At 46.0% G+C, this 24,175-nt stretch overlaps 1 protein-coding gene across 4 annotated transcripts; it reads right to left on the bottom strand.

Moving 5' to 3' along the window:
* Positions 1-8,245: 8,245 nt before the first annotated feature.
* On the bottom strand, positions 8,246-23,032 carry LOC123997927 (beta-Ala-His dipeptidase-like). Of its 4 annotated transcripts, XM_046302655.1 has the most exons (11): positions 16,626-16,803; positions 16,139-16,282; positions 14,516-14,678; positions 14,074-14,162; positions 13,596-13,790; positions 13,416-13,500; positions 10,222-10,382; positions 9,622-9,786; positions 9,090-9,231; positions 8,849-8,996; positions 8,246-8,710 (listed from the first exon to the last, which is right to left on the bottom strand). In XM_046302655.1, the coding sequence occupies exons 1-11, from the start codon at positions 16,677-16,679 to the stop codon at positions 8,644-8,646; spliced, it is 1,413 nt and encodes a 470-aa protein (XP_046158611.1). In that variant the 5' UTR covers positions 16,680-16,803; the 3' UTR covers positions 8,246-8,643. The 4 variants fall into 4 exon arrangements, 3 of the variants coding, with proteins under 3 accessions (XP_046158611.1, XP_046158610.1, XP_046158609.1); XR_006832201.1 differs by lacking the exons at positions 8,246-8,710; positions 8,849-8,996; positions 9,090-9,231; ... (1 more) ...; positions 10,222-10,382; positions 13,416-13,500 and adding exons at positions 18,276-18,424; positions 18,747-18,864; positions 19,025-19,333; positions 22,066-22,315; positions 22,881-23,032 and having other exon boundaries at positions 13,630-13,690; positions 14,074-14,678; positions 16,626-16,684; XM_046302654.1 differs by lacking the exons at positions 14,516-14,678; positions 16,139-16,282; positions 16,626-16,803 and having other exon boundaries at positions 13,596-13,690; positions 14,074-14,487.
* Positions 23,033-24,175: the final 1,143 nt, after the last annotated feature.

Here is a 24,175-nt window from a genome sequence, read left to right as displayed (position 1 = left end):
TGATACAAGAGCTTCAGAGGACCCTTGTCAATTTCTTCCTCTGGTCTGGACAACATTGGATTAAAGCTGCAGCCCTGTACCTGCCACTGCATGAGGGTGGGTAAGGCCTGGTGGACATTTCCTCTAGAATCATGGCTTTCCGGCTTCAAGCAACCCAGAGACGGTTGTACAGTGACGGTTCTAGCTGGGTCAATACATCCTACACATTGATGAGGACAACAGGCTGTTTGGGCTGAGACAAGCACCATTTCCTCTTAAATGTAGAGGGAGGATATTTGTCTGGTCTGACTCCATTCTATGAGTCTGTTACGCAGGCTTGGAGAGTTTTGCTAAGCCCCATAAGGCCGGCACGCCACCAGGGACTTGGCTTTTTGAAGAGCCTCTTTTTTATTACACTGTCTTCCAGTCCCATGCTATGGGTTCAGCCAGCCTACGTTCATGCCTGTGAGGTGTGGGATGTACCAAGCTGGGTCATTTGATGTGGATGTGCATTAGAGGAGGATGTGGGGATGCTGTTTTCTTTCGATACCCCGGAACTGGGGGAGTTCAAGGCGGTGGGAAGGAAGGCCATGTACATAATATGTGTAAAAGTGTCCCATGCTTCTTCCCTGGAAAGGGGTCAAATCAACGAGGTGGGCGGGTGTGTTTGGTTAGGTGCCTCCCCAAAAGACTGTTGTTGGTCTTTATATAAACTGCCTATTGACAAGAGGACAGCTGACCTCCAATGGAGGATAATACATGGAGCTACAGTATAGCCACCAGCACACCTGGATCCTACTGTTTTTTTAGAACCTTTATTTAACAAGGCAAGTCAGTTAAGAACAAATTCAGTTAACCCAACAGTGGGTTAACTGGGGTAGAACGACAGTTTTGTACCTTGTCAGCTCGGGGGTTTGAACTTGCAACCTTCTGGTTACTTGTCCAATGCTCTAACCACTAGGCTGCCCTGCTGCCCTGGGAAGGGTTATCTGTTCTGAAACTCTGGCACATCTGTTTTTACAGTGTTCCAGGTTGGTCAGGATGATTGACCTGATCACTAGCTAGTTCTCAGCTCTGGGAAAGGTTTTTATATGTTTATATTTGGGCCAATGTGCAAGTTTAGTTGAAGAGGTGTAGTTCTCTTACTTAACTAGTAAGTTAAATTAGCAATTTGGAAGACACAAAAAGGCATTATTCGGGGACAGGGGTCTGTGGACGTGGTGGGCATGCTGGCAGCGAGACTGAGGGTTGAGTTTGCCTATTACAAACTGGTTAATAACATTGATCTGTTTATGAGCATATGGGTTATTCAGATATTGTTGTGTTTAGTTACAGTGGAGGTGTCACATTCTGACCTTAGTTCCTTTGTTTTGTCTTTTGTTTTAGTATGGTCATGGCGTGGGTTGGGTGGGTTGTCTATGTTAGTTTATCTATGTTTTTCTGTTTATGGTGTGTGAATATTTTGTGGATTCCATTTTTCCGAACAGTTTCGTCCTGTTTGTTGGACTGAAGCCGTTACAGGAGGAAGATTTGGTGTTGTGTTTTTAAATAGATGTTTAACCATGTTTCTGTTTGTTTGAGTGTTAATTGTGTTGTGGATAATAAACAAAAGTGAAATAAACAATAGAAATTAAACAGTAAACATTACACTTCCAAATGTTCCAAAGGAATAAAGACATTTCAAATGTCATATTATGTGCAAATAGTTAAAGTACAAAAGGTAAACTAAATAAACATAAACATGGGTTGTAATTACAATGATGTGGTGGCAGATAGCCTAGTGGTTAGAGTGCTGGGCCAGTAACCGAAAGGTTGCTAGATCAAATCCCCGAGCTGACAAGGTAAAAACTGTTCCCACTGTTCCCTGGGCACCAAAGATGTGGATGTTAGTTAAGGCAGTCCTCTTCTTCTTGTGGCAACAGGTCACAAATATTTCTGCTGTGATGACACACTATGGTATTTCACCCAGTAGATATGAGAGTTTCTTGAAATTGGGTTTGTTTTCAAATTCTTTGTGGGTCTGTGTAATCTGAGGGAAATATTGTGTTCCTAATATGGTCATACATTTGGCGGGAGGTTAGGAAGAGCAGTTTCTACCTTTTTTGGGCAGTGTGCACATAGCCTGTCTTCTCTTGAGGGCCAGGTCTGTCTACGGCGGTCATTTTCAATAGCAAGGCTATTCTCACTGAGTCTGTACATAGTCAAAGGTTTCCTTAAAGTTGGAGACACCACCCTCACATTCGACCAGTGGACCTGGAGGACCTGTCCATCCGGCTGGATAACCTGCTGGCTACTCGCAGACGTTCAGATCGGGGTCTTTTGGTTCCATCCCCCCGCACCCCCTCTCTGATACCCATGGAGTTGGGAGGCGCGGTGCGCAGGGAGACCAAAGGGGGTTCCAGCTCGTGCACCATATGTGGCCGTAGAAGTCACACTGCCGGTCGGTGCCGGGTTGGTTCATCTGGGTTTAGGGATCGCATTGGCTGTTCCCTTCCCCGTTCACGCCTAATTAGGGGGGTCACCGGACAGAATTAGTCTCTTCCTTAATGACTCTCCTGCGTTTCCTGTGGTGCTGGGCCTACCCTGGTTAGCGTGTCATGACCCCACTGATTCTTGTCCACAGAGGGCTCTCACGGAGTAGTCGCAAGAGTGTTCGGGGAGGTGTTTAGGGGTTTCCATTGATACTACTATGGTGGAAAGTCCAGACCAGGTCTCCACCGTGCGCATTCTCCCTGAATATGCCGATTTGGCTCTCGCCTTCTCCAAAAGGAAGGCGACTCAATTACCACCCCATTGACGAGGGCGATTGTGTGATAAATTTCCTGGTAGACGCGGCTCTTCCCAAGAGTCACGTGTATCCTCTCTCTCAGGCGGAGACAGAGGCTATGGGAACATATGTCTCCGAATCCCTGCATCAGGGGTACATTCAGTCCTCCACTTCACCCGCCTCCTCGAGTTTCTTTAACGTGAAGAAGAAGGAGGGAGGTCTGCGCCCGTGTGTTGACTATCGAGGTCTCAACCAGATCACGGTGAGGTATAGTTACCCGCTACCGCTCATAGCCACAGTCAATGAGTCAATGCACGGGGCGCTTCTTCACCAAACTAGATCTCAGGAGCACTTACAACCTGGTGCGTATCCGGGAGGGAGACGAGTGGAAGACGGATTTCAGTACCACCTCAGGGCACTATGAGTACCTCGTCATGCTGTACGGATTGATGAATGCGCCATCAGTCTTCCAAGCCTTTGTAGACAAAATTTTCAGGGACCTGCATGGGCAGGGTGTAGTGGTGTATATTGATGACATTCTTATATACTCCGCTACACGCGCCGAGCATATGTCCCTGGTGCGCAGGGTGCTTGGTTGCCTGTTGGAGCATGACCGGTATTCTTCCAGCAGTCCATGTCCTTCCTAGGGTATCGCATTTCCACCTCAGGGGTGGAGATGGAGAGTGACCACATTTCAGCCGTGCGTAATTGGCCGACTCCCACCATGGTAAAGGTGCAGCGGTTCTTAGGGTTTGCCAACTACTACCGGAGGATTATCCAGGGTTTTGGTCAGGTAGCGGCTCCCATTAACTCACTGCTGAAGGCGGGCCCAGTATGTTTGCAGAGGTCAGCTGAGGCGGACAGGGTTTTTAGTCAACTGAGGGATCTATTTACCTCGGCTTCCGTGCTGGCTCTTCCGGATCCCTCTTTGGCGTTCATAGTGGAGGTGAACACGTCCGAGGTGAACACGTTCTTCTTCGAGAAGAAGCTCAGCCCAGCGGAGTGAAACTATGATGTGGGGGACCGGGAGCTGTTGGCTGTCGTCAAGGCCTTGAAGGCGTGGAGACATTGGCTTGAGGGGGCTAAACACCCTTATTCTGCCCTTGAGTTGCGTTCCCATGCAAAACTAGACAGATAGCTAACAACTAAGTCTTCAATAAAACTCCCAAGGCGTGACCTTTCTTGAATGAATATATTGAAAATGTTTATGTTGTGAAACTGCAAAATACAGAAAAGAATATACTTTAGTATTCAATTCACACCGACATACTGTAGCTGTACATTAAACATTTGAAGTTGCATAAATACAAAGCACGCGCTAAGGTACCATGCATCTGGCATTGATGCCAAACCATATTGCTAATTGTTAACCATATGGTAATTGGCTCCTTTCATTACTCTAATAATGTATAACCATCTATGTAGAATAACAAAGCATATTACACTAGAAATAGTAACAAAACTACAGTATTGTATATTTTACAATTCGTTTGCATGACGCATGAGCAAAGTAATACAGCTAACGACATACATTAACCTCTTATGACTCCTCCTCTATACTGCCCCTGTTGGAGAAAGTGCGTACCCATAGTAAACTGAAAATATTTTTTCCCAAAATTGCTAATATATGCATATAAAAATTATTATTGAATAGAAAACACTCTAAAGTTTCTAAAACCGTTTAAATTATGTCTCTATGTAAAGCAGAACTGAAAGGGCAGCCTTTCTCAACTTTGACGTCATGAGCCACACCCTTCCCAGGGAGCTACAGATCCAGGAACAGTCTCTATCTCTTCAGCGCGATGTCAGCTTTCAAGTGACGCGTTCATTGTGAGAATCCCACGAGCCCTGCACGTTTGGTGGACGAAATTGCTCGTGTCCCTCTGAAAATCAGGCACTCTTTTGCGCGTGGCCGATTTGGACTACGTCTTTTTCCATGATGCAGCATTTCAAGCCAGATTGTCTGTTAGCGTTGCTCTTTGTTCTACATGCTAAAAACATCATAAAGCTCGATTTTGCACATCGTTTGACCAGTTTAATCGACATATAATATGTAAATGGGAAGTTTTGATGCGCAACAGTGCTGGACCAGAAGTCATTTTTTACGCATTTCAACTGAAGCTGTTAGCATATGCTAATACAGGGACACACAATGTGAAACCAAACGATGTATTGGGTAAGTATGACTCCTTCTACGTCTTCAGATGGAAGAACATCAAAGGTAAGGGAATATTTATGTGGTTATTTGTGGTTTCTGTGGACTCCAAACGTAGAGGAGACATTCTGCTAATATCTGAGCGCTGACTCATAGTATAGCCCAGTGAACGATGTCTGTAACGTTAAAAATAAATGTAATACAGCGGTTGCATTAAGAAGAAGTGTATCTTTGTAAATATGTGTAGAACATGTATATTTAGTCATGTTTATTGCTTGTTATCTGACGTTTTCTGTCGGAGCTATCATCCTTTCTCCGGACATTTGAGAAGCATTTTTTGAAATGTCGTCATTGTAAACCGAGATTTATGGATATAAATGGCATATTATTGGGAAAAAATTAAATGTACTGTGTAACATGTAATATTACTGTCATCTGATGAAGATTTTCAAAAGGTTAGTGAATTATTTATTTTTTAATCCTACTTTTAAATTGTATTTTTTTCTGGGATAAAATGGCCGCCGTTTGCCTTTTGTTTCGGTGGTTATCTAATATAAATATGTGCTATGTTTTCGCCGTAAAACATTTTAGAAATCTGACTTGCTGGGTAGATTAACAAGATGTTTATCTTTCATTTGAGCTATTGGACTTGTTAATGTGTGGAGGTTAAATATTTTTAGGAATATTTTTGCGCATTGTGCGTTATGGTAATGAGCTTGAGCTGTAGTCACGATCCCGGATCCGGGATGGGGGGACGTAAGAGGTTAAAGGCATTGCAATTTGTGAGTAAATGCAACAAACATTGATATGTAAGCAACTCTATCAATAACAAGATTATCATCATTAGCTAAATGCTTGAATCGAACTTACAAACAAATATTTTTCCAAGGCTGAAGCGTGACAAGAAATAACTACATTGAAAGACCTGCACCGTAGCGTTGTTTGTAGATGTTTCTATGCGTGCAAAACAAATTCTGTACTTCCTGTTTGCGTGGTCTTTCTAAGTACCAGAAAGCGCCACTAGGGGGCAAATAACACCATTGAACACAATGAAAATCCAATTTAACCATTGTAATAAAATAATCTGTTACCTTCTAACAGGATGGCAGCACAACCCTAAACACCCTTTAATCATCTGGACTGACCACCAAAATATGGAGTACATCCGGACAGCGAGGCGACTGAACCCTCGCCAGGCAAGGTGAGCCATGTTTTTTTACCCGTTTTGTTTTCACCCTATACTACAGACCAGATTCCCAGAACGTGAAGGCAGACGCACTGTCCCGGATGTATGACACAGCGGAGTGGCCCATGGATCACACCTCCATACTCCCGGCCTCTTGCCTGGTGGCACCGGTAGTGTTGGAACTGGACGCGGACATCGAGCAGGCGTTACATACAGATCCCACTCCCCTCCAATGTCCATCTGCTGTCCGTGACCATTTTATCTATTGTGCCCACATGTCACCCTCCTCTGGTCATCCGGGCATCGGTCGGACAGTGAGCTCTCTTAGTGGGAAGTGCTGGTGGTCCACTTTGGCTAAGGACGTGAGAGTTTATGTTTCCTCCTGCTCCGTGTGCGCCCAGTGCAAGGCCTCTAGGCACTTGCCCAGAGGGAAGTTACAACCCCCGTTCCACAACGGCCATGGTCGCACCTGTCGGTGGGTTTCGTAATTACCTAACGGATCTTCCTCCCTCACAGGGTAACACCACGGTCCTGGTCTTTGTGGATCAGTTTTCTAAGTCCTGTCGTCTCCTCCCTTTGCCCGGTCTCCCTACAGACCTACAGACTGCGGAGGCCCTGTTTACACAAGTGTTCCGGCACTACGGGGTGCCTGAGGACATAGTATCTGATCGAGGTCCCCAGTTCATGTCAGGGATCTGGAGGGCGTTCATGGAACTTCTGGGGGTCTCGGTAAGCCTTACCTTGGGTTTTCACCCCGAGAGTAACGGGCAGGTGGAGAGAGTGAACCAGGATGTGGGTAGGTTTCTGTGGTCTAATTGTCAGGACAGGCATGGGGGAGTGGGCGGCATTCATGCCTTGGGCAGAGATTGCCCAGAACTCTCTCCTCCACTCCTCCACTAACCTCTCCCCCTTCCAGTGCGTACTGGGGTACCAGCCGGTTCTGTCGCCTTGGCATCAGAGCCAGATTGAGGCTCCTGCGGTGGACGACTGGTTTAGGCGTGCTGAGGAGACATGGGACGCCGCTCATGTGCAACTTCAGTCGGCCATGAGGCGGCTATAAACCAGTGCAGATCACCACTGCAGTGAGGTCTCGGTGTTCACCCCGGGGTACCGGGTCTGGATCTCGACCTGAAACCTGCCCCTCCGCCTGCCCTGCCTGAAGCTGGGCCCGCAGTTTGTGGGGCCATTCAAAGTCCTGAGGAGAGTGAACGAGGTTTGTTACAGGTTACAGCTTCCCCCCGATTATTAACCTCTCGTTCCATGTGTCTCTCCTCAGGCCGGTGGTGGCTGGTCCACTCCAGGAGTCTGAGGTGCGGGAGGTTCCTCCGCCCCCTTTGGACATCGAGGGGGCCCCGGCGTATGCAGTTCGATCCATACTGGATTCGAGGCGTCGGGCGAGGGCTCTTCAGTACCTCGTGGAGTGGGAGGGGTACAGTCCGGAGGAGAGATGCTGGATGCCGGTGGAGGACGTGTTAGACCCATTGATGCTACGAGAGTTCCACCATCTCCATCCGGATCGCCCTGCGCCTCGCCTTCCAGGGCAACCCCCGGGTCGGTGTCGGCACGCTGCTGGAGCTGTTCGTCAAGGGGGGGGGGTACTGTCACTGCCGAAATCAGTCTCTCTCCTAGTTCAGGCGGCGTTCGGCGGTCGATGTCACCAGTCTTCTAGCCATCGCTGATCCACTTTTCATTTTCCATTTATTTTGTCTTTGTTTTCTACCCACTTTGTTTCATTCCCCAATTACCTTTTCGTGTATTTAACCCTCTGTTTCCCCCATGTTTTTGTGCGTGATTGTTTCTATGTTCTTTCGGTACGTTACGGCTGGATTTCAACGGGTGGTGTTTTCACCCGTGCGTATTTGATTACCGTTTATTGTTGGTCAAGTGTATTGTCACCTTTTGCATTTACTTTGAGTAAAGTACGTTGCTCACTCATTCTGCTCTCCTGCGCCTGACTTCATGCACCAGCTACACCCACCTTCTGACAAATACAAAGATTTCACAAGACATGCCATCGTCAGTAGTGTACCTTTGGTTCCTAGGGTGTTTGGCCTTTCACACTATACACCCCTCCAAAGGCGGCCAGCGACAGGGTGATCAATCCTACATAGGAGTTGCCTTGTTGTTGATAGCAAACATCCCATGGGACTATGCATGGCATTTGTCTTTGCCCCCTTTATTAGTTCATCCACAGTAGAATACATGCAAAAAATACAAATAGTAGAAATAGTTATTCTAGAGGGGGCTAAAAGGTTGTACTTATGCAATAACCCTCATTCAGGCTATGTAATAATACCTGTTCAAAGGTCGAATAGGGGTGGTTATATTTTTCCTGTTACACACTTGTGTGTAACCAAGTGTGTAACCTATCCATTGTGTAGTGAAATTGACATGTGTTGTTTGCATATCCCACTCCCCCTGAGACACCCTGGGAGAGTGGAGTCGCAGCATGGAATCAGACATTATTGACGGAAACCCGGGCATTCAAGTAGCACAATGCTGTCACCTACAGCATATTTATCATGGTCACAGCTTGGATGGAAATATATCCTGCACCTACTTTACTAGTGAAAGCTCATACATATAAGTAGCAAACAGCTTCGTCCCCTCAATGTAGTTGTACCTGAGAGAGAAAAACAAGATTCACTATTTTACTGAAGATGATGTTTGCCATGATTCATCTGCTATGTAAAAAAAATCAAACGAATTTAGGGAAGAAACGTATGGAATTTTATCTCTTCTTTTTCTCATCTCCTCTTACCTGCTGATCTTCTCGCTCTGAGAGTGCTCTCCATCATCATGGCCTCCTATAGGCAGCATCATCACACTCTTGCCTGTCACCTCTTGGAAGTTCTGAGCGATGGGGATGGTGGAGCCCTCACGGATCAGCTCCGGTTCCACTCCAAACACTAACACAAGGATAAACCGCATCTTAACTTAAACAACGAAGTTAGACATGGTTTCAAATGAGAAAAGTTATGTAAATGGCCTCTACAACTGACCCTCTCTGACTGCCCTTTGTCCGGCAACGTACTGTGGGTCCTTCAGGTTAGCCACCCAGGGTTTAGCCCCAACAGTTGCGGTCACCCTCAGCCTGTTAGGGCTTTTTAGAGTGGAGAAGACCTGCTGAAGGTGCTCCTTCACCTGTGAAACATGGCATTGTGACAGGGGAGAGTTTGACATGGAGGCTTAAAGAGGGTGGTTATGTTAACATTGGTCTCTGGGTTTTAAATATACACATTGACTCTTGGAGTGCCCAAGATAGAGCGGGCCAACATTTCTATACTGTACACTTACTCAGAGACCAATACATTTACATTTTGGTAATTTAGCAGACGCTCTTATCCAGAGCAACTTATAATCACTTACTATTCACTCACTGGTTACAGAGGTTATAGGGGTTGCAGGGGTTGTGGGGGTTATGGGGGTTGCGTGCATGTACTGTATTTTGATCCTTAAATGATTTGTTATGGGTGTTCTCCTGTCCCAAGCGTGCTACCCGTCATTCAAACCATGACAGGTAGATACTCTTACCTTCCTCTCCACATCTGGAGGGTCCACGTTGGGGACCTGTCGGATGGAGAACTTCCCTGTGACCTGTTTGGGGATGACAGTTTTGGTGCCTGGTTCTGAGAAGGCCCCCTGGATCCCGTGGATGGACAAGGATGGGTTACGCCATCGAGCCATGAGGACTTCCTCCTGTATATATATTAACACACTTTGTTTGTATCATGTTATACAGCTCAGATAGTGTGTATCCCCAAAAAAGTAATCACCCTCTGTCAAACATCGACTTCTACACAACCCACTGACAAAACATATCTTCCTCCTCACGCCCAGATTAGTTTAGTATGGGGTGACAGGTAGCCTAGTGGTTAGAGTGCTGGACTAGTAACCAGAAGGTTGCAAGATTGAATCCCCAGAGCTGACAAGGTAAAAATCTGTCGTTCTGCCCCAGAACAAGGCAGTTAACCCACTGTTCCTAGGCCATCATTGAAAATAAGAATTAGTTCTTAACTGACTTGCCTAGTTAAATAAAGGTACAATTTAAAAAATAGTATAGCCAACTCCAATGGTTGTTATGCCATTATCATTTTTTGGCATGACAATTACAATAATTGGTAAGACAAGTACCTTAGTGTCCTGTAGGAAGTGTTTGATCCCAGCCACACTCTTCATCTCCTCCAGGTCAAAGCTGATGTTGTCATAGAGCTTCCTCTCATCCTCAGTGAGGGGAGCGACATCATCAGTGGCCCCAGGAACCAGGATCTTACCTGTGTGGTCCAACAGACTTCCTGTTTGGGAGGAATAAGAAATAATGAAGACATTTTGAAATGAAACATGTTTTAACTAGAACCGAGTTTGGGTAAGCACCTTAGCTCACATACACCTTTATCTTATTTTTTTGCTTGGTGCAGGGACTTCTGGCCTTAACTATAACGGAATGAAATTACTATCAGACAAGAGAGTTGCGCCTATCTTTTCTTGATGATTGGATAGAGCTGTCAGTCAAACGCCTCTGTATCTCACTGTTGCCAGGTGTCTGGCAACATGACCGAATACAAACAGTGCAGCTATTCCCTCCGCAAGGCTATTAAACAAGCTAAGCGTCAGTACAGAGACAAAGTAGAATCTCAATTCAACAGCTCAGACACAAGAGGCATGTGGCAGGGTCTACAGTCAATCACGGACTACAAGAAGAAACCCAGCCCAGTCACGGACCAGGATGTCTTGCTCCCAGGCAGACTAAATAACTTTTTTGCCCGCTTTGAGGACAATACAGTGCCACTGACACGGCCTGCAACGAAAACATGCAGTCTCTCCTTCCCTGCAGCCGAGGTGAGTAAGACATTTAAACGTGTTAACCCTCGCAAGGCTGCAGGCCCAGACGGCATCCCCAGCCGCGCCCTCAGAGCATGCGCAGACCAGCTGGTCGGTGTGTTTACGGACATATTCAATCAATCCCTATACCAGTCTGCTGTTCCCACATGCTTCTAGAGGGCCACCATTGTTCCTGTTCCCAAGAAAGCTAAGGTAACTGAGCTAAACGACTACCGCCCCGTAGCACTCACTTCCGTCATCATGAAGTGCTTTGAGAGACTAGTCAAGGACCATATCACCTCCACCCTACCTGACACCCTAGACCCACTCCAATTTGCTTACCGCCCAAATAGGTCCACAGACGATGCAATCTCAACCACACTGCACACTGCCCTAACCCACCTGGACAAGAGGAATACCTATGTGAGAATGCTGTTCATCGACTACAGCTCGGCATTCAACACCATAGTACCCTCCAAGCTCGTCATCAAGCTCGAGACCCTGGGTCTCGACCCCGCCCTGTGCAACTGGGTACTGGACTTCCTGACGGGCCGCCCCCAGGTGGTGAGGGTAGGCAACAACATCTCCTCCCCGCTGATCCTCAACACGGGGGCCCCACAAGGGTGCGTTCTGAGCCCTCTCCTGTACTCCCTGTTCACCCACGACTGCGTGGCCACGCACGCCTCCAACTCAATCATCAAGTTTGCGGAGGACACAACAGTGGTAGGCTTGATTACCAACAACGACGAGACGGCCTACAGGGAGGAGGTGAGGGCCCTTGGAGTGTGATGTCAGGAAAATAACCTCACACTCAACGTCAACAAAACTAAGGAGATGATTGTGGACTTCAGGAAACAGCAGAGGGAACACCCCCCTATCCACATCGATGGAACAGTAGTGGAGAGGGTAGCAAGTTTTAAGTTCCTCGTTATACACATCACAGACAAACTGAATTGGTCCACTCACACTGACAGCGTCGTGAAGAAGGCGCAGCAGCGCCTCTTCAACCTCAGGAGGCTGAAGAAATTCGGCTTGTCACCAAAAGCACTCACAAACTTCTACAGATGCACAATCGAGAGCATCCTGGCGGGCTGTATCACCGCCTGGTACGGCAACTGCTCCGCCCTCAACCGTAAGGCTCTCCAGAGGGTAGTGAGGTCTGCACAACGCATAACCGGGGGGAAACTACCTGCCCTCCAGGACACCTACACCACCCGATGTTACAGGAAGGCCATAAAGATCATCAAGGACAACAACCCCCCGAGCCACTGCCTGTTCACCCCCCTATCATCCAGAAGGCGAGGTCAGTACAGGTCCATCAAAGCTGGGACCGAGAGACTGAAAAACAGCTTCTATCTCAAGGTCATCAGACTGTTAAACAGCCACCACTAACATTGAGTGGCTGCTGCCAACACACTGTCATTGACACTGACCCAACTCCAGCCACTTTAATAATGGGAATTGATGGGAAATGATGTAAATATATCACTAGCCACTTTAAACAATGCTACCTTATATAATGTTACTTACCCTACATTATTCATCTAATATGTATACGTATATACTGTACTCTACATCATCGACTGCATCCTTATGTAATACATGTATCACTAGCCACTTTAACTATGCCACTTTGTTTACTTTGTCTACATACTCATCTCATATGTATATACTGTACTCAATACCATCTACTGTATGCTGCTCTGTACCATCACTCATTCATATATCCTTATGTACATATTCTTTATCCCCTTACACTGTGTATAAGACAGTAGTTTTGGAATTGTTAGTTAGATTACTTGTTGGTTATCACTGCATTGTCGGAACTAGAAGCACAAGCATTTCGCTACACTCGCATTAACATCTGCTAACCATGTGTATGCGACAAATAACATTTGATTTGATTTGATTTAAGGGATTTTTTTCAATAATGATAATTATGTATACATTTCAATCAGGACTGACTAATCAGAATACTATTATATTACTGTATATGTATGAATTTTCTTTATAATCCCAGTACTGAATATAATGTGTGTAAGTCGCTCTGGATAAGAGCGTCTGCTAAATGACTTAAATGTAAATGTAATGTAAATGTAAATATAATCAAGAATTAGAACAATGACTGTCTGTTCCTTGGCAGAAATGAATGAACTTATAGCCAGACTGGCTAGAAGGCTTATCTACACAGGCAGATCTTAGCTCTGATTGTAAATTATCTTAGTAAGGATAGACGATGTGGGAAGGCTTGAGAACTCTACAGCCTTTGTACCAGTGTTAAGAAGATATGGAACAGTTAGAAAATGCTGACGTCATTTTCAGTTTATAACCTGTGGTAAAATGTATCATGGGCAGGACTCTCGAGAATAAGCAGCTGGTTGATTTTAAAGACTGGTCTCTGTCCATTTTATACAAATAAGAGTTTGACAAATTCTTATGAATTGACAGAGTGTTTGATTTTAATTGGGTATTAAAACATATAGGAATTTAATTCCTATAACACTCACCCAGTAAGGCTATCAGATCTGACATGGGCTCCTGGATGGAACCCCCATACACTCCAGAATGGAAGTCCAGTTTAGGGCCATCAACCTGAAACACATAACAGAGGAAGATACTGAACAAATGGTGCCCTGGTAGGGAGTGTCATATTTTTATTTGACCAATCAAATAAGCTATATCATCACCTCCACAAAGAAATAGCTGCTCCCTCTGGTTCCATAGGTCAGGGCTGGGATTCTGGTTGCCCACACGTTGTCAGAGATCACTATGAAGTCCACATCTGCAAAGAAGCTGTTGCTTATCTTCCTGGTCAACTCCAACAGACCGTATGAGCCCACCTCCTCCAGACCCTCAATGATGAGTTTTATATTCACTGGTATCTCATGAAATCAATAAATCCAGGCAATCCTACCAGTCAGTGACCCTTCTCTTATTCACATACTGTTTGACTCCACTACAATCCCACAAATGGTTTTATATTCAGACTCACAGATTACCCCAAACATTGAGGTTATGATACATGCATTACAGAATCCCTTTAATAACCATTGCTATGTAAAGCAACACTGCATTGGTTAGATAATGTCTGAAAACTAACTAGAGACCACAAGCAGAACATTAAGATTCAGATTTCTGCTGTGCTGTTTCAGGGCAAATCCTAACCTTCTCTGTGGCCTGGTAGGACTCAACAGCATGAAGCCAGGCCAGGACCGGCCCTTTGTTGTCCGTGGCCCCTCGCCCATGCAGGTTACCTAGGGAACCAAAATCTTGAGCCACCATCATTCTCAAATTGTCACATTTGTAATACCAGGGTACATCAGCTAGCTCAAGCTGGCCTATGAAAAGCAGGCAGGCAACCTGGTTGTGATTATATCATCTAAAGTTTATTAAAATATCCCGTACGGGAGCAGCAAAACAGTGAGTGGACATTCCTCTTTTCTCTAAACAATCAAACTGATTTGTTTAAAATATCCCATTTTGGCCCAGTAAAAAGTGAGTGGACATTACGTTCCCTCAAAATTGACTTTCTTTTTGTCCAGCTCATGTTATTATTTTGGATGTACATCAAACCCCTCCATTCATGGCATGTAACATGCAGCAATACCTTTGATTTCTGTTAGATTGAAGGGGTCAGTGGTCCAGCCATCCGCCATCTTGGCTGGCTGGACATCCACATGGCCGTAGATACAGAGAGTAGCTTTCTTTGGGTCCCTCTCAAACTCAGCCAGTATCACCGGTGGAAGTGACACAGTCTCCCCACTGGGCAGCTTATGTGATAGACCGGAAAGGTACATTCTTTTTAAAAGGTATTTTAAGACAGATTATTACACCCAATTGTGTGACATTATCTGGAGAATAATACACTTGACTGGTGGTGTGTATTGTAGCCTACCTGATGGTGTGTATTGTAGCCTACCTGGTGGTGTGTATTGTAACCTACCTGGTGGTGTGTATTGTAACCTACCTGGTGGTGTGTATTGTAGCCTACCTGGTGGTGTGTATTATAGCATACATGGTGGTGTGTATTGTAGCCTACCTGGTGGTGTGTATTGTAGCCTACCTGGTGGTGTGTATTGTAGCCTACCTGGTGGTGTGTATTATAGCCTACCTGGTGGTGTGTATTGTAGCCTACCTGGTGGTGTGTATTGTAGCCTACCTGGTGGTGTGTATTGTAGCCTACCTGGTGGTGTGTATTATAGCCTACCTGGTGGTGTGTATTATAGCCTACCTGGTGGTGTGTATTATAGCCTACTTGGTGGTGTGTATTATAGCCTACCTGGTGGTGTGTATTATAGCCTACCTGGTGGTGTGTATTATAGCCTACCTGGTGGTGTGTATTGTAGTAGCCTACCTGGTGGTGTGTGTGTATTGTAACCTACCTGGTGGTGTGTATTGTATTGTAGCCTACCTGGTGGTGTGTATTGTAGCCTACCTGGTGGTGTGTATTATAGCCTACCTGGTGGTGTGTATTATAGCCTACCTGGTGGTGTGTATTGTAGCCTACCTGGTGGTGTGTATTATAGCCTACCTGGTGGTGTGTATTATAGCCTACCTGGTGGTGTGTATTGTAGCCTACCTGGTGGTGTGTATTATAGCCTACCTGGTGGTGTGTATTGTAGCCTACCTGGTGGTGTGTATTGTAGCCTACCTGGTGGTGTGTATTGTAGCCACCTGGTGGTGTGTATTGTAGCCTACCTGGTGGTGTGTATTGTAGCCTACCTGATGTGTGTATTGTAGCCTACCTGGTGGTGTGTATTATAGCCTACCTGGTGGTGTGTATTGTAGCCTACCTGGTGGTGTGTATTGTAGCCTACCTGGTGGTGTGTATTGTAGCCTACCTGGTGGTGTGTATTGTAGCCTACCTGGTGGTGTGTATTGTAGCCTACCTGGTGGTGTGTATTGTAGCCTACCTGGTGGTGTGTATTATAGCCTACCTGGTGGTGTGTATTGTAGCCTACCTGGTGGTGTGTATTGTAGCCTACCTGGTGGTGTGTATTGTAGCCTAGCCTACCTGGTGGTGTGTATTGTAGCCTACCTGGTGGTGTGTATTGTAGCCTACCTGGTGGTGTGTATTGTAGCCTACCTGGTGGTGTGTATTGTAGCCTACCTGGTGGTGTGTATTGTAGCCTACCTGGTGGTGTGTATTGTAGCCTACCTGGTGGTGTGTATTGTAGCCTACCTGGTGGTGTGTATTGTAGCCTACCTGGTGGTGTGTATTGTAGCCTACCTGATGTGTGCCTACATCTGCAAAGTCCACTGTGCCTCCCATCTCTTGGATCGTCACTGCTGTCATGTTCAGGATCCTTTCAACTTCTCCCCATTTTGTGTGATCTCCTGAGCCACTCTGAACAGCAACCCACTCCCTCAGCCTCTGAGTCAGGCACCACCCAGGAGAGGGTCAGAATATTTCATAGATTGTATAATAACTGGACACAGCCATAGACTGTCTAGGGCAGGGATATGTGTAGAGAACATTGCAACAGCACCACTGACCCACATTCAGAATAATTTTGATGGTTTAATCAGAGATCACAGTATTTATCATGAAAGTGTTAAACCCCTCTCTCTCTCTTTCTCTCTCATTTCAGTTTCTCTCTATTCACCTCGCTACAGCATAAAAACATCTCTATTTGTATCATTCTACAGTTCAGTAACAGAGAGTAGGTATGAGTCCCAACTCCAAGTAGAATGTCATAATAGTGCTCGTTCCTCACCTGAACAAACTGATTTTGGTGGTCATCTATGTATTGAAACAGTTGTTTCAACATGCCTGCTGCTCCAGGAGAAGAGGAAGAGGAGGACGAAGAGGACAATGAACTTTGTCTGTGAGGGAGAGTAAGATGCCACAGGAAGCCAGGAAGCCAATAGCAATATTTGCCACAATCCCTTTCTACTGGCTTCTACTTGTCTCTAGAAGAGACAAGAAGAGAAGGAGTTAAGAAGGAGAAGCAGCCAGGAGCTAAAGCAGCAGAGGCCGACTGATCCGCTCAGAGAGGATAGAGAGAGACTACACACTCACAGCACTGTCAGCCTGCTCGCTAGCGCACACACACTAATCAGAGAGAGAAAATGGAGGGGGTGATAGTGGTAGAGAAGAAGCAGTGCCATAGATTCCCACAGGGGTTTTAAATGCCATCAGCATCCTGTTCCCCTCTCACCTCCCTCCTTATTCTAAAAGCAGCCACTCTCTCTACCCTCTACCAACCCTTCCCTTCTCACTCTCTCCATCATTCAATCACCCCTTTTTCTCCCCTACTCCCTCCCCCAGCCACCTGCCCTGTACCCATACCCATACCTGTACCCAGCCACGTACCCGTACCCAGCCATGTACCTATACCCATACCCAGCCATGTACCCGTACCCAGCCCTGTACCCATACCCAGCCCTGTACCCATACCCAGCCCTGTACCCATACCCAGCCCTGTAAAACGTCCGTTATGTTCCAGAGATGCTAGTGGCTCATCAGAGAGAACACATTAGTACCATGGGAAGGTGAGGAACGAAGCGGGGGAGGTGAGGGACGGAGAGAAGAGGAGGTAGAGGAGTGGTGGCTTTTAAAACATTCACTTGTGAATTGCCCTTTTTTTATCCATTTGTCCTGCATGGATCAAGAAGGAACTTGGAGGGGATAGATGGACGGAGTGATATTTATTTTAACATTTTTCAAGTGGTGTAGTGGTTGTCTAGTCACAGTACACAACAAGGAGATAGCAAAGTTGAGTTTCAGTCCAGTCCTACGCAAACCATACCCTCAAATAAACCCTGCCAGTGTGTGGAGACCTGAAACTGTCTGATGATGATTCAATCCATTCTACCAGTAGATGAACAGACGAGTAGAGCTCAAACATCACAGCTAGGATCCATAGGTATGAACAGAAGGAGAGGATTGCATGCAAACAAGGAGGGATGGGTGATAAAGTTTCAAAGGGTAGAGGATGGATAGATTGAAAACCCAAACGGAGGAATAGAGGCCCAGTAAACTGCCCCCCAACCACTAACCCCAGGGACAGAGCATGTTGCTCTCCCTGACTACAGGCAAGCATCACCACACCCTCTGTGTGTGTGTGTGTGTGTGTGTGTGTGTGTGTGTGTGTGTGTGTGTGTGTGTGTGTGTGTGTGTGTGTGTGTGTGTGTGTGTGTGTGTGTGTGTGTGTGTGTGTGTGTGTGTGTGTGTGTGTGTGTGTGTGTGTGTGTGTGTGTGTGTGTGTGTGTGTGTGTGTGTGTGTGTGTGTGTGTGTGTGTGTGTGTGTCCCAGTATGCCTGCATGTGTAGTAAGTGTGTTTTCAGGTGTGTGTCCAGGTGTGTTTGTAGCATAGCACGCAAATGTGTATGATTACAGTCATTTCAGGTGTGTGTGGACTCACCTCGGACCATAACAGTGACCTGGTCCTTGCCGGTGCCCAGGCGGTTCTTGACCTCGCAGACAAAGGTTGTGTTGGCCTGCTCATCCACCTTCAGCACGGTCAGCACGTTTTCTTTTACCTGCACTGTGTCTGGCATCTGACCGGACATACTGGGGGAAGAGGAGAGGAGGAGAGGGTGGAAAACATAAGTACTGGAACCTGGCCCAGATCTCCCTACTTCCAACTGACCTTTTCATACATAGAAAAACTGAATTGTTTTTGTTGGCTTATTGTTTCTACTGGGGTTAAACTCCACTATGGAAAGTTATACCATTTCTCCATAATCAAGGTAAGAGGCCAGTGGCTGTCGAGTTCATCATTATTATCATAATACTATATGTGGTTTATAGTGACCTGTGGATATAGTGATAATTAAAGAAGGAGAGAAAGAGACCAGGATACAGACTGACAAAGACACGGACAGACACTCACGTTTTCCATGTGATGGTGGTAGGAATGGGGTTGGCAGTAGCCTGACAGGTCAGAGCCACGTTGGTCCGACCCATGTACCAGTTATTATCATAGCCCACGATGGTCACCTGTGGGGGGTCTGAGAGAGAGGTTAATTAGTGGAACTTCCTACAGAGAGAAAATAATTATATTCGGATGCATATTCATGACAACATTAAAAAGGTCTGAGAATACGCTCTGCATGAGTAAGTGTGTGTGTGTGTGATGCATGTGTGCACCAGTGTGTGCAGTGGCCTTACATTCGATGACCAGTTTCATCAGGAAGCTCTCAGGCTTGGCCTGGGTTCGATGGGACACCAAACAGCTGATGTCTTTGCCGTTGTCTGCTGCTGTGGGAACCAGCATGTACTGGCTGGATACCGTCACGGTGTTGTCAGCGCCCGCCGTAGAGGCGGAGGTAGCGTTGCCATTGACAGCCGTCACCCATGCGATCTGGGCGGCAGGACGACCGTCGGCCGACTCACAGCGGGCCACAACAACCGGCTTGGCTCCCGTGGCGACAGTGGAGGCTATCACTGTTACCCCGGAGGCAGAGTTCCTGGGTTTGGCTGATGAAGGGAACAGAGAATAATGAATGAATACCAATATTGATAAACGACTAGACCGGCAAAAACAAGACAGAATAACTGTTTGTTCCCTTCCTCTCCATGGCTGTTGAATGTGAGTAGAGCAATCAGGACAAGAGCCGAGACCAAGCATGACAAGCAGCCGGATCAATAAACGCCAGAGGAGAGAGAGGGGAGCTGCGCCCAGGTTAGAGCAATGATTCTAACGCATTAACAGAAACACAATTGATCTGACAATACTAGTTCTAATTAGAGGTCGACCGATTAATCGGAATGGCCGATTAATTAGGGCCGATTTCAAGTTTTCATAACAATTGAAAATCGGTATTTTTGGACGCCTATTTAGTTTTATTTTTTTACACATTTATTTAACGAGACAAGTCAGTTAAGAACACATTCTTATTTTCAATGACGATCTAGGAACGGTGGGTTAACTGCCTTGTTCAGGGTAGAACAACAGATGTCAGCTCAGGGATTCAATCTTGCAACCTTACGGTTAACTAGTCCAACACTAACCACCTGCCTCACGAGGAGCCTGCCTGTTACGCGAATGCGTACCGCAGTAAGAAGCCACGGTAAGTTGCTAGCTAGCATTAAACTTATCATATAAAAAACAATCAATCAATCATAATCACTAGTTATAACTACACATGGTTGATGATATTACTAGTTTGTCTAGCGTGTCCTGCGTTGCATATAATCGATGCGGTGCGCATACAAGAAAAAGGGCTGTCGTTGCTCCAACGTGTACCTAACCATAAACACCAATGCCTTTCTTAAAATCAATACACAGAAGTATATATTTTTAAACCTGCATATTTAGCTAAAAGAAATCCAGGTTAGCAGGAAATATTAACCAGGTGAAATTGTGTCACTTCTCTTGCGGTCATTGCACACAGAGTCAGGGTATATACAACAGTTTGTGCCACCTGGCTCATTGCAAACTAATTTGGCAGAATTTTACGTAATTATGACATAACATTAAAGGTTGTGCAATGTAACAGCAATATTTACACTTAGGGATGCCACTTTTTCGATAAAATACGGAACGGTTCCGTATTTCACTGAAAAAATAAATGATAGGTCATTAATCTGGTCGAATCCGGAAACTAAGGCTCGTATTTCTGTGTGTTATGTTATAATTAAGTCTATGATTTGATAGAGCAGTCTGACTGAGTGATGGTAGGCACCAGCAGGCTCGTAAGTATTCATTCAAACAGCACTTTCCTGCATTTTGCCAGCAGCTCTTCCCTGTGCTTCAAGCATTGCACTGTTTATGACTTCAAGCCTATCAACTCCCGAGATTAGGCTGGTGTAACCGATGTGAAATGGCTAGCTAGTTAGCGGGGTGCGCGCTAATAGTGTTTCAAATACATCACTCGCTCTGAGACTTGGAGTGGTTGTTCCGCTTGCTCTGCATGGGTAACGCTGCTTCGAGGGTGGCTGTTGTCAATGTGTTCCTGGTTCGAGCCCAGGTAGGAGCGAGGAGAGGGACGGAAGCTATACTGTTACACTGGCAATACTAAAGTGCCTATAAGAACATCCAATAGTCAAAGGTATATTAAATACAAATGGTATAGAGAGAAATAGTCCAATAACTACAACCTAAAACTTCTTACCTGGGAATATTGAAGACTCATGTTAAAAGGAACCACCAGCTTTCATATGTTCTCATGTTCTGAGCAAGGAACTTAAACGTTAGCTTTCTTACATGGCACATATTGCACTTTCACTTTCTTCTCCAACACTTTGTTTTTCCGTTATTTAAACCAAATTGAACATGTTTTATTATTTATTTGAGGCTAAATTTATTTTATTGATGTATTATATTAAGTTAAAATAAGTGTTCATTCAGTATTGTTGTAATTGTCATTATTCACCCACACACGGTCCTACCTAGCATGACGAGGGAGGTGACACCCTGTTCGTTGCCGCTGGGGTAGGTGGCGTATTCACAGATACATAATAGAACATGGACACACACACCCACACACGGTCCTACCTAGCATGACGAGGGAGGTGACACCCTGTTCGTTGCCACTGGGGTAGGTGGCGTATTCACAGATACATAATAGAACATGGACACACACACCCACACACGGTCCTACCTAGCATGACGAGGGAGGTGACACCCTGTTCGTTGCCACTGGGGTAAGTGGCGTATTCACAGATACATAATAGAACATGGACACACACACCCACACACGGTCCTACCTAGCATGATGAGGGAGGTGACACCCTGTTCGTTGCCACTGGGGTAGGTGGCGTATTCACAGATACATAATAGAACATGGACACACACACACGGTCCTACCTAGCATGACGAGGGAGGTGACACCCTGTTCGTTGCCACTGGGGTAGGTGGCGTATTCACAGATACATAATAGAACATGGACACCCACACACGGTCCTACCTAGCATGACGAGGGAGGTGACACCCTGTTCGTTGCCACTGGGGTAGGTGGCGTATTCACAGATACATAATAGAACATGGACACCCACACACGGTCCTACCTAGCATGACGAGGGAGGCGACACCCTGTTCGTTGCCACTGGGGTAGGTGGCGTATTCACAGATACATAATAGAACATGGACACACACACACGGTCCTACCTAGCATGACGAGGGAGGTGACACCCTGTTCGTTGCCACTGGGGTAGGTGGCGTATTCACAGATACATAATAGAACATGGACACACACACACGGTCCTACCTAGCATGACGAGGGAGGTGACACCCTGTTCGTTGCCACTGGGGTAGGTGGCGTATTCACAGATGTATTTCCCCTCGTCACTCATCTTGACGTCTGAGATCTGGATGGAGGGGTTGCTGAGGGAGGGGGGCTCTGTCGTGAAGCGGACCCGCCCCTTCAGGGGCGATGTGGGGTAACTTGCCCCAAAGTTAGGGTGGTACACGGCGATGTTGAGCTGCTCGCCCTCCTTCGGCTCATAGATCCAGGACACCTGCGTAGTAGAGTCAAGTTCATTAATTCAAATATTACACAACCTGTCAGATGGAGAAAAGGGGTGAATAAACAACTCCTACTCTTGTCTTTGTGAACATATATTACCATCTTTCATTTGATTTATTTAACCTTCATTTAACCAGGCAAGTCAGTTAAGAACAAATGATTATTTACAATGACGGCCTACCAGGGAACAGTGGGTTATAACTGCCTTGTTCAGAGGCAGAACGACAGATTTTTACCTTGCCAGCTCGGGGATTCGATCCAGCAACCTTTCAGTTACTGGCCCAACGCTCTAAACACTAGACTACCTGCCGCCCCACTATAGTAGATAAAAGCTTTCAATTCAAATATCAGACAATCCATGTATAGTGCATGTAAACTTGGATGTCTTAATAATAATGTAGAATGTTCTCTTGTTAATGGATGTAAATTGTTATGACAGTAAAAGCCATGAGTCCAGACATTAGTTCCTGTATGTGTGTCTGATCATTTAGGACTTTCTTCTCATGTTGTAAAAACATATCCATTTGTCTACATATGAGTTCCTGTCTGACACTGACCTGTGTGAGCTGTATCCCTCCAGCATCTGCGAAGGCACACCTCAGGTTGACCGCCTGGCTGGGGTAGGACATCACTTCCGGTTCCACCTTCACCTGCTGAGACAATGCCCCTGGGAGGAAGAGGAGAGAACGTTAGAGCACCTTCCTGTTTTCCCCTTCCTGTTCTTTGGCAGAGGCCATGAAGGAGAGGTGAGTAGGAGAGGAAGCTTGTTGAGTCTATTGAGACCAGGCCCCAGCCTGCCTGATGAGGAGAGGAAGCTTGTTGGCACTATTGTGACCAGGCCCTAGTCTGTCCGATGACAGATTATAGTTCTGTGGAATCGTCTGGTTCACCATTAAGACTACCTACAGTAAGCAAGTAGGTCAACGCTCCAGGAGTGTGCTAGAGGGGTGTGTGTGCGGCCGATGAGTGGAGGAAACAGGACATGTAGTGATGAGGAAAAAGCCCAGTCCGCTCCACACAGGTCATAAATCATTTGGATGGCTTATGCTTATCTAGAACCAGCTATTTACTCTGGGCTCACACACACACACTGTGTACAAGGATTGGTGTGTTTTTTGTACATGTTTTCCTACATTATCAGGTCCACAGCGTCCTGACAAGTCACCAGAGGGTGTCTTTCATGCATGTCTGCGTGAAAATGTAATTAACTGTATGAACGAGTGTGCATCGGTGTGTGTCTGATCTACCTATTCTACGTAAAGACAAAATTATCGGCTGCGACACACCTGTCAATGTTTGCCAACATTTCAATCTCTCGCTCTCTGCGTGTATGTGTTCCCATATTATAAAGCTACAGGCTTCTTAACATGATGCACACACCCACGTGATTGATACCAAAATCTATTTTAGCGTCATAACTGTGGAAAACACACCATCCCTATAGAGACACGAGTCAAAGGCCCAGACTGATGCTCTTCTCTCGTGGTGGTTATGAGCAATCCACACAGCCTACCTGGTCATGGTCTTTAAACAGGAAGAGCGAGAGAGAGAGAGAAAAAAAGATAGCGAAAGAAAACAAGCAAGGCATTTCCTAGAATTACCCACAGACTCTCCCAGCACCAACCCAATGTCAGACTCAAACCACAAAATAACCCTTCTGCAACCACATAACCATAACCTCTTTACAACCACCTGGAGACTCTGCTGCCATGATCGAAGAGCCAGAAGCACTGGTATTCCCCTCATGAGGGGTGAAGGGTTCAGAATCTGAGTGTGTTCTAGCTGGATCCTAGTGCCTCTCCAGACCTTTAAGACCAGTGTGTATTGTGTCCTAGTGTAGGGGCCTACTGCT

The sequence above is a fragment of the Oncorhynchus gorbuscha genome, linkage group LG15 (genome assembly GCF_021184085.1).
Source record: "Oncorhynchus gorbuscha isolate QuinsamMale2020 ecotype Even-year linkage group LG15, OgorEven_v1.0, whole genome shotgun sequence".
Taxonomy (NCBI): Eukaryota; Metazoa; Chordata; class Actinopteri; order Salmoniformes; family Salmonidae; genus Oncorhynchus; species Oncorhynchus gorbuscha.
Note: the sequence above shows the minus strand (reverse complement) of the source record. Positions and strands in the feature narration are given on the sequence as shown.

Excerpts from the sequence above, each read along its gene's own strand:
- LOC123997927 (XM_046302655.1), bottom strand. The coding sequence starts at position 16,679 with ATGTTGAAACAACTGTTTCAATACATAGATGACCACCAAAATCAGTTT. Across the intron at positions 9,232-9,621 it reads CTCCAGATGTGGAGAGGAAG|GTGAAGGAGCACCTTCAGCA; the intron begins GTAAGAGTATCT and ends CATGTTTCACAG. Across the intron at positions 8,711-8,848 it reads CAGAGCGAGAAGATCAGCAG|GTACAACTACATTGAGGGGA; the intron begins GTAAGAGGAGAT and ends TTTCTCTCTCAG.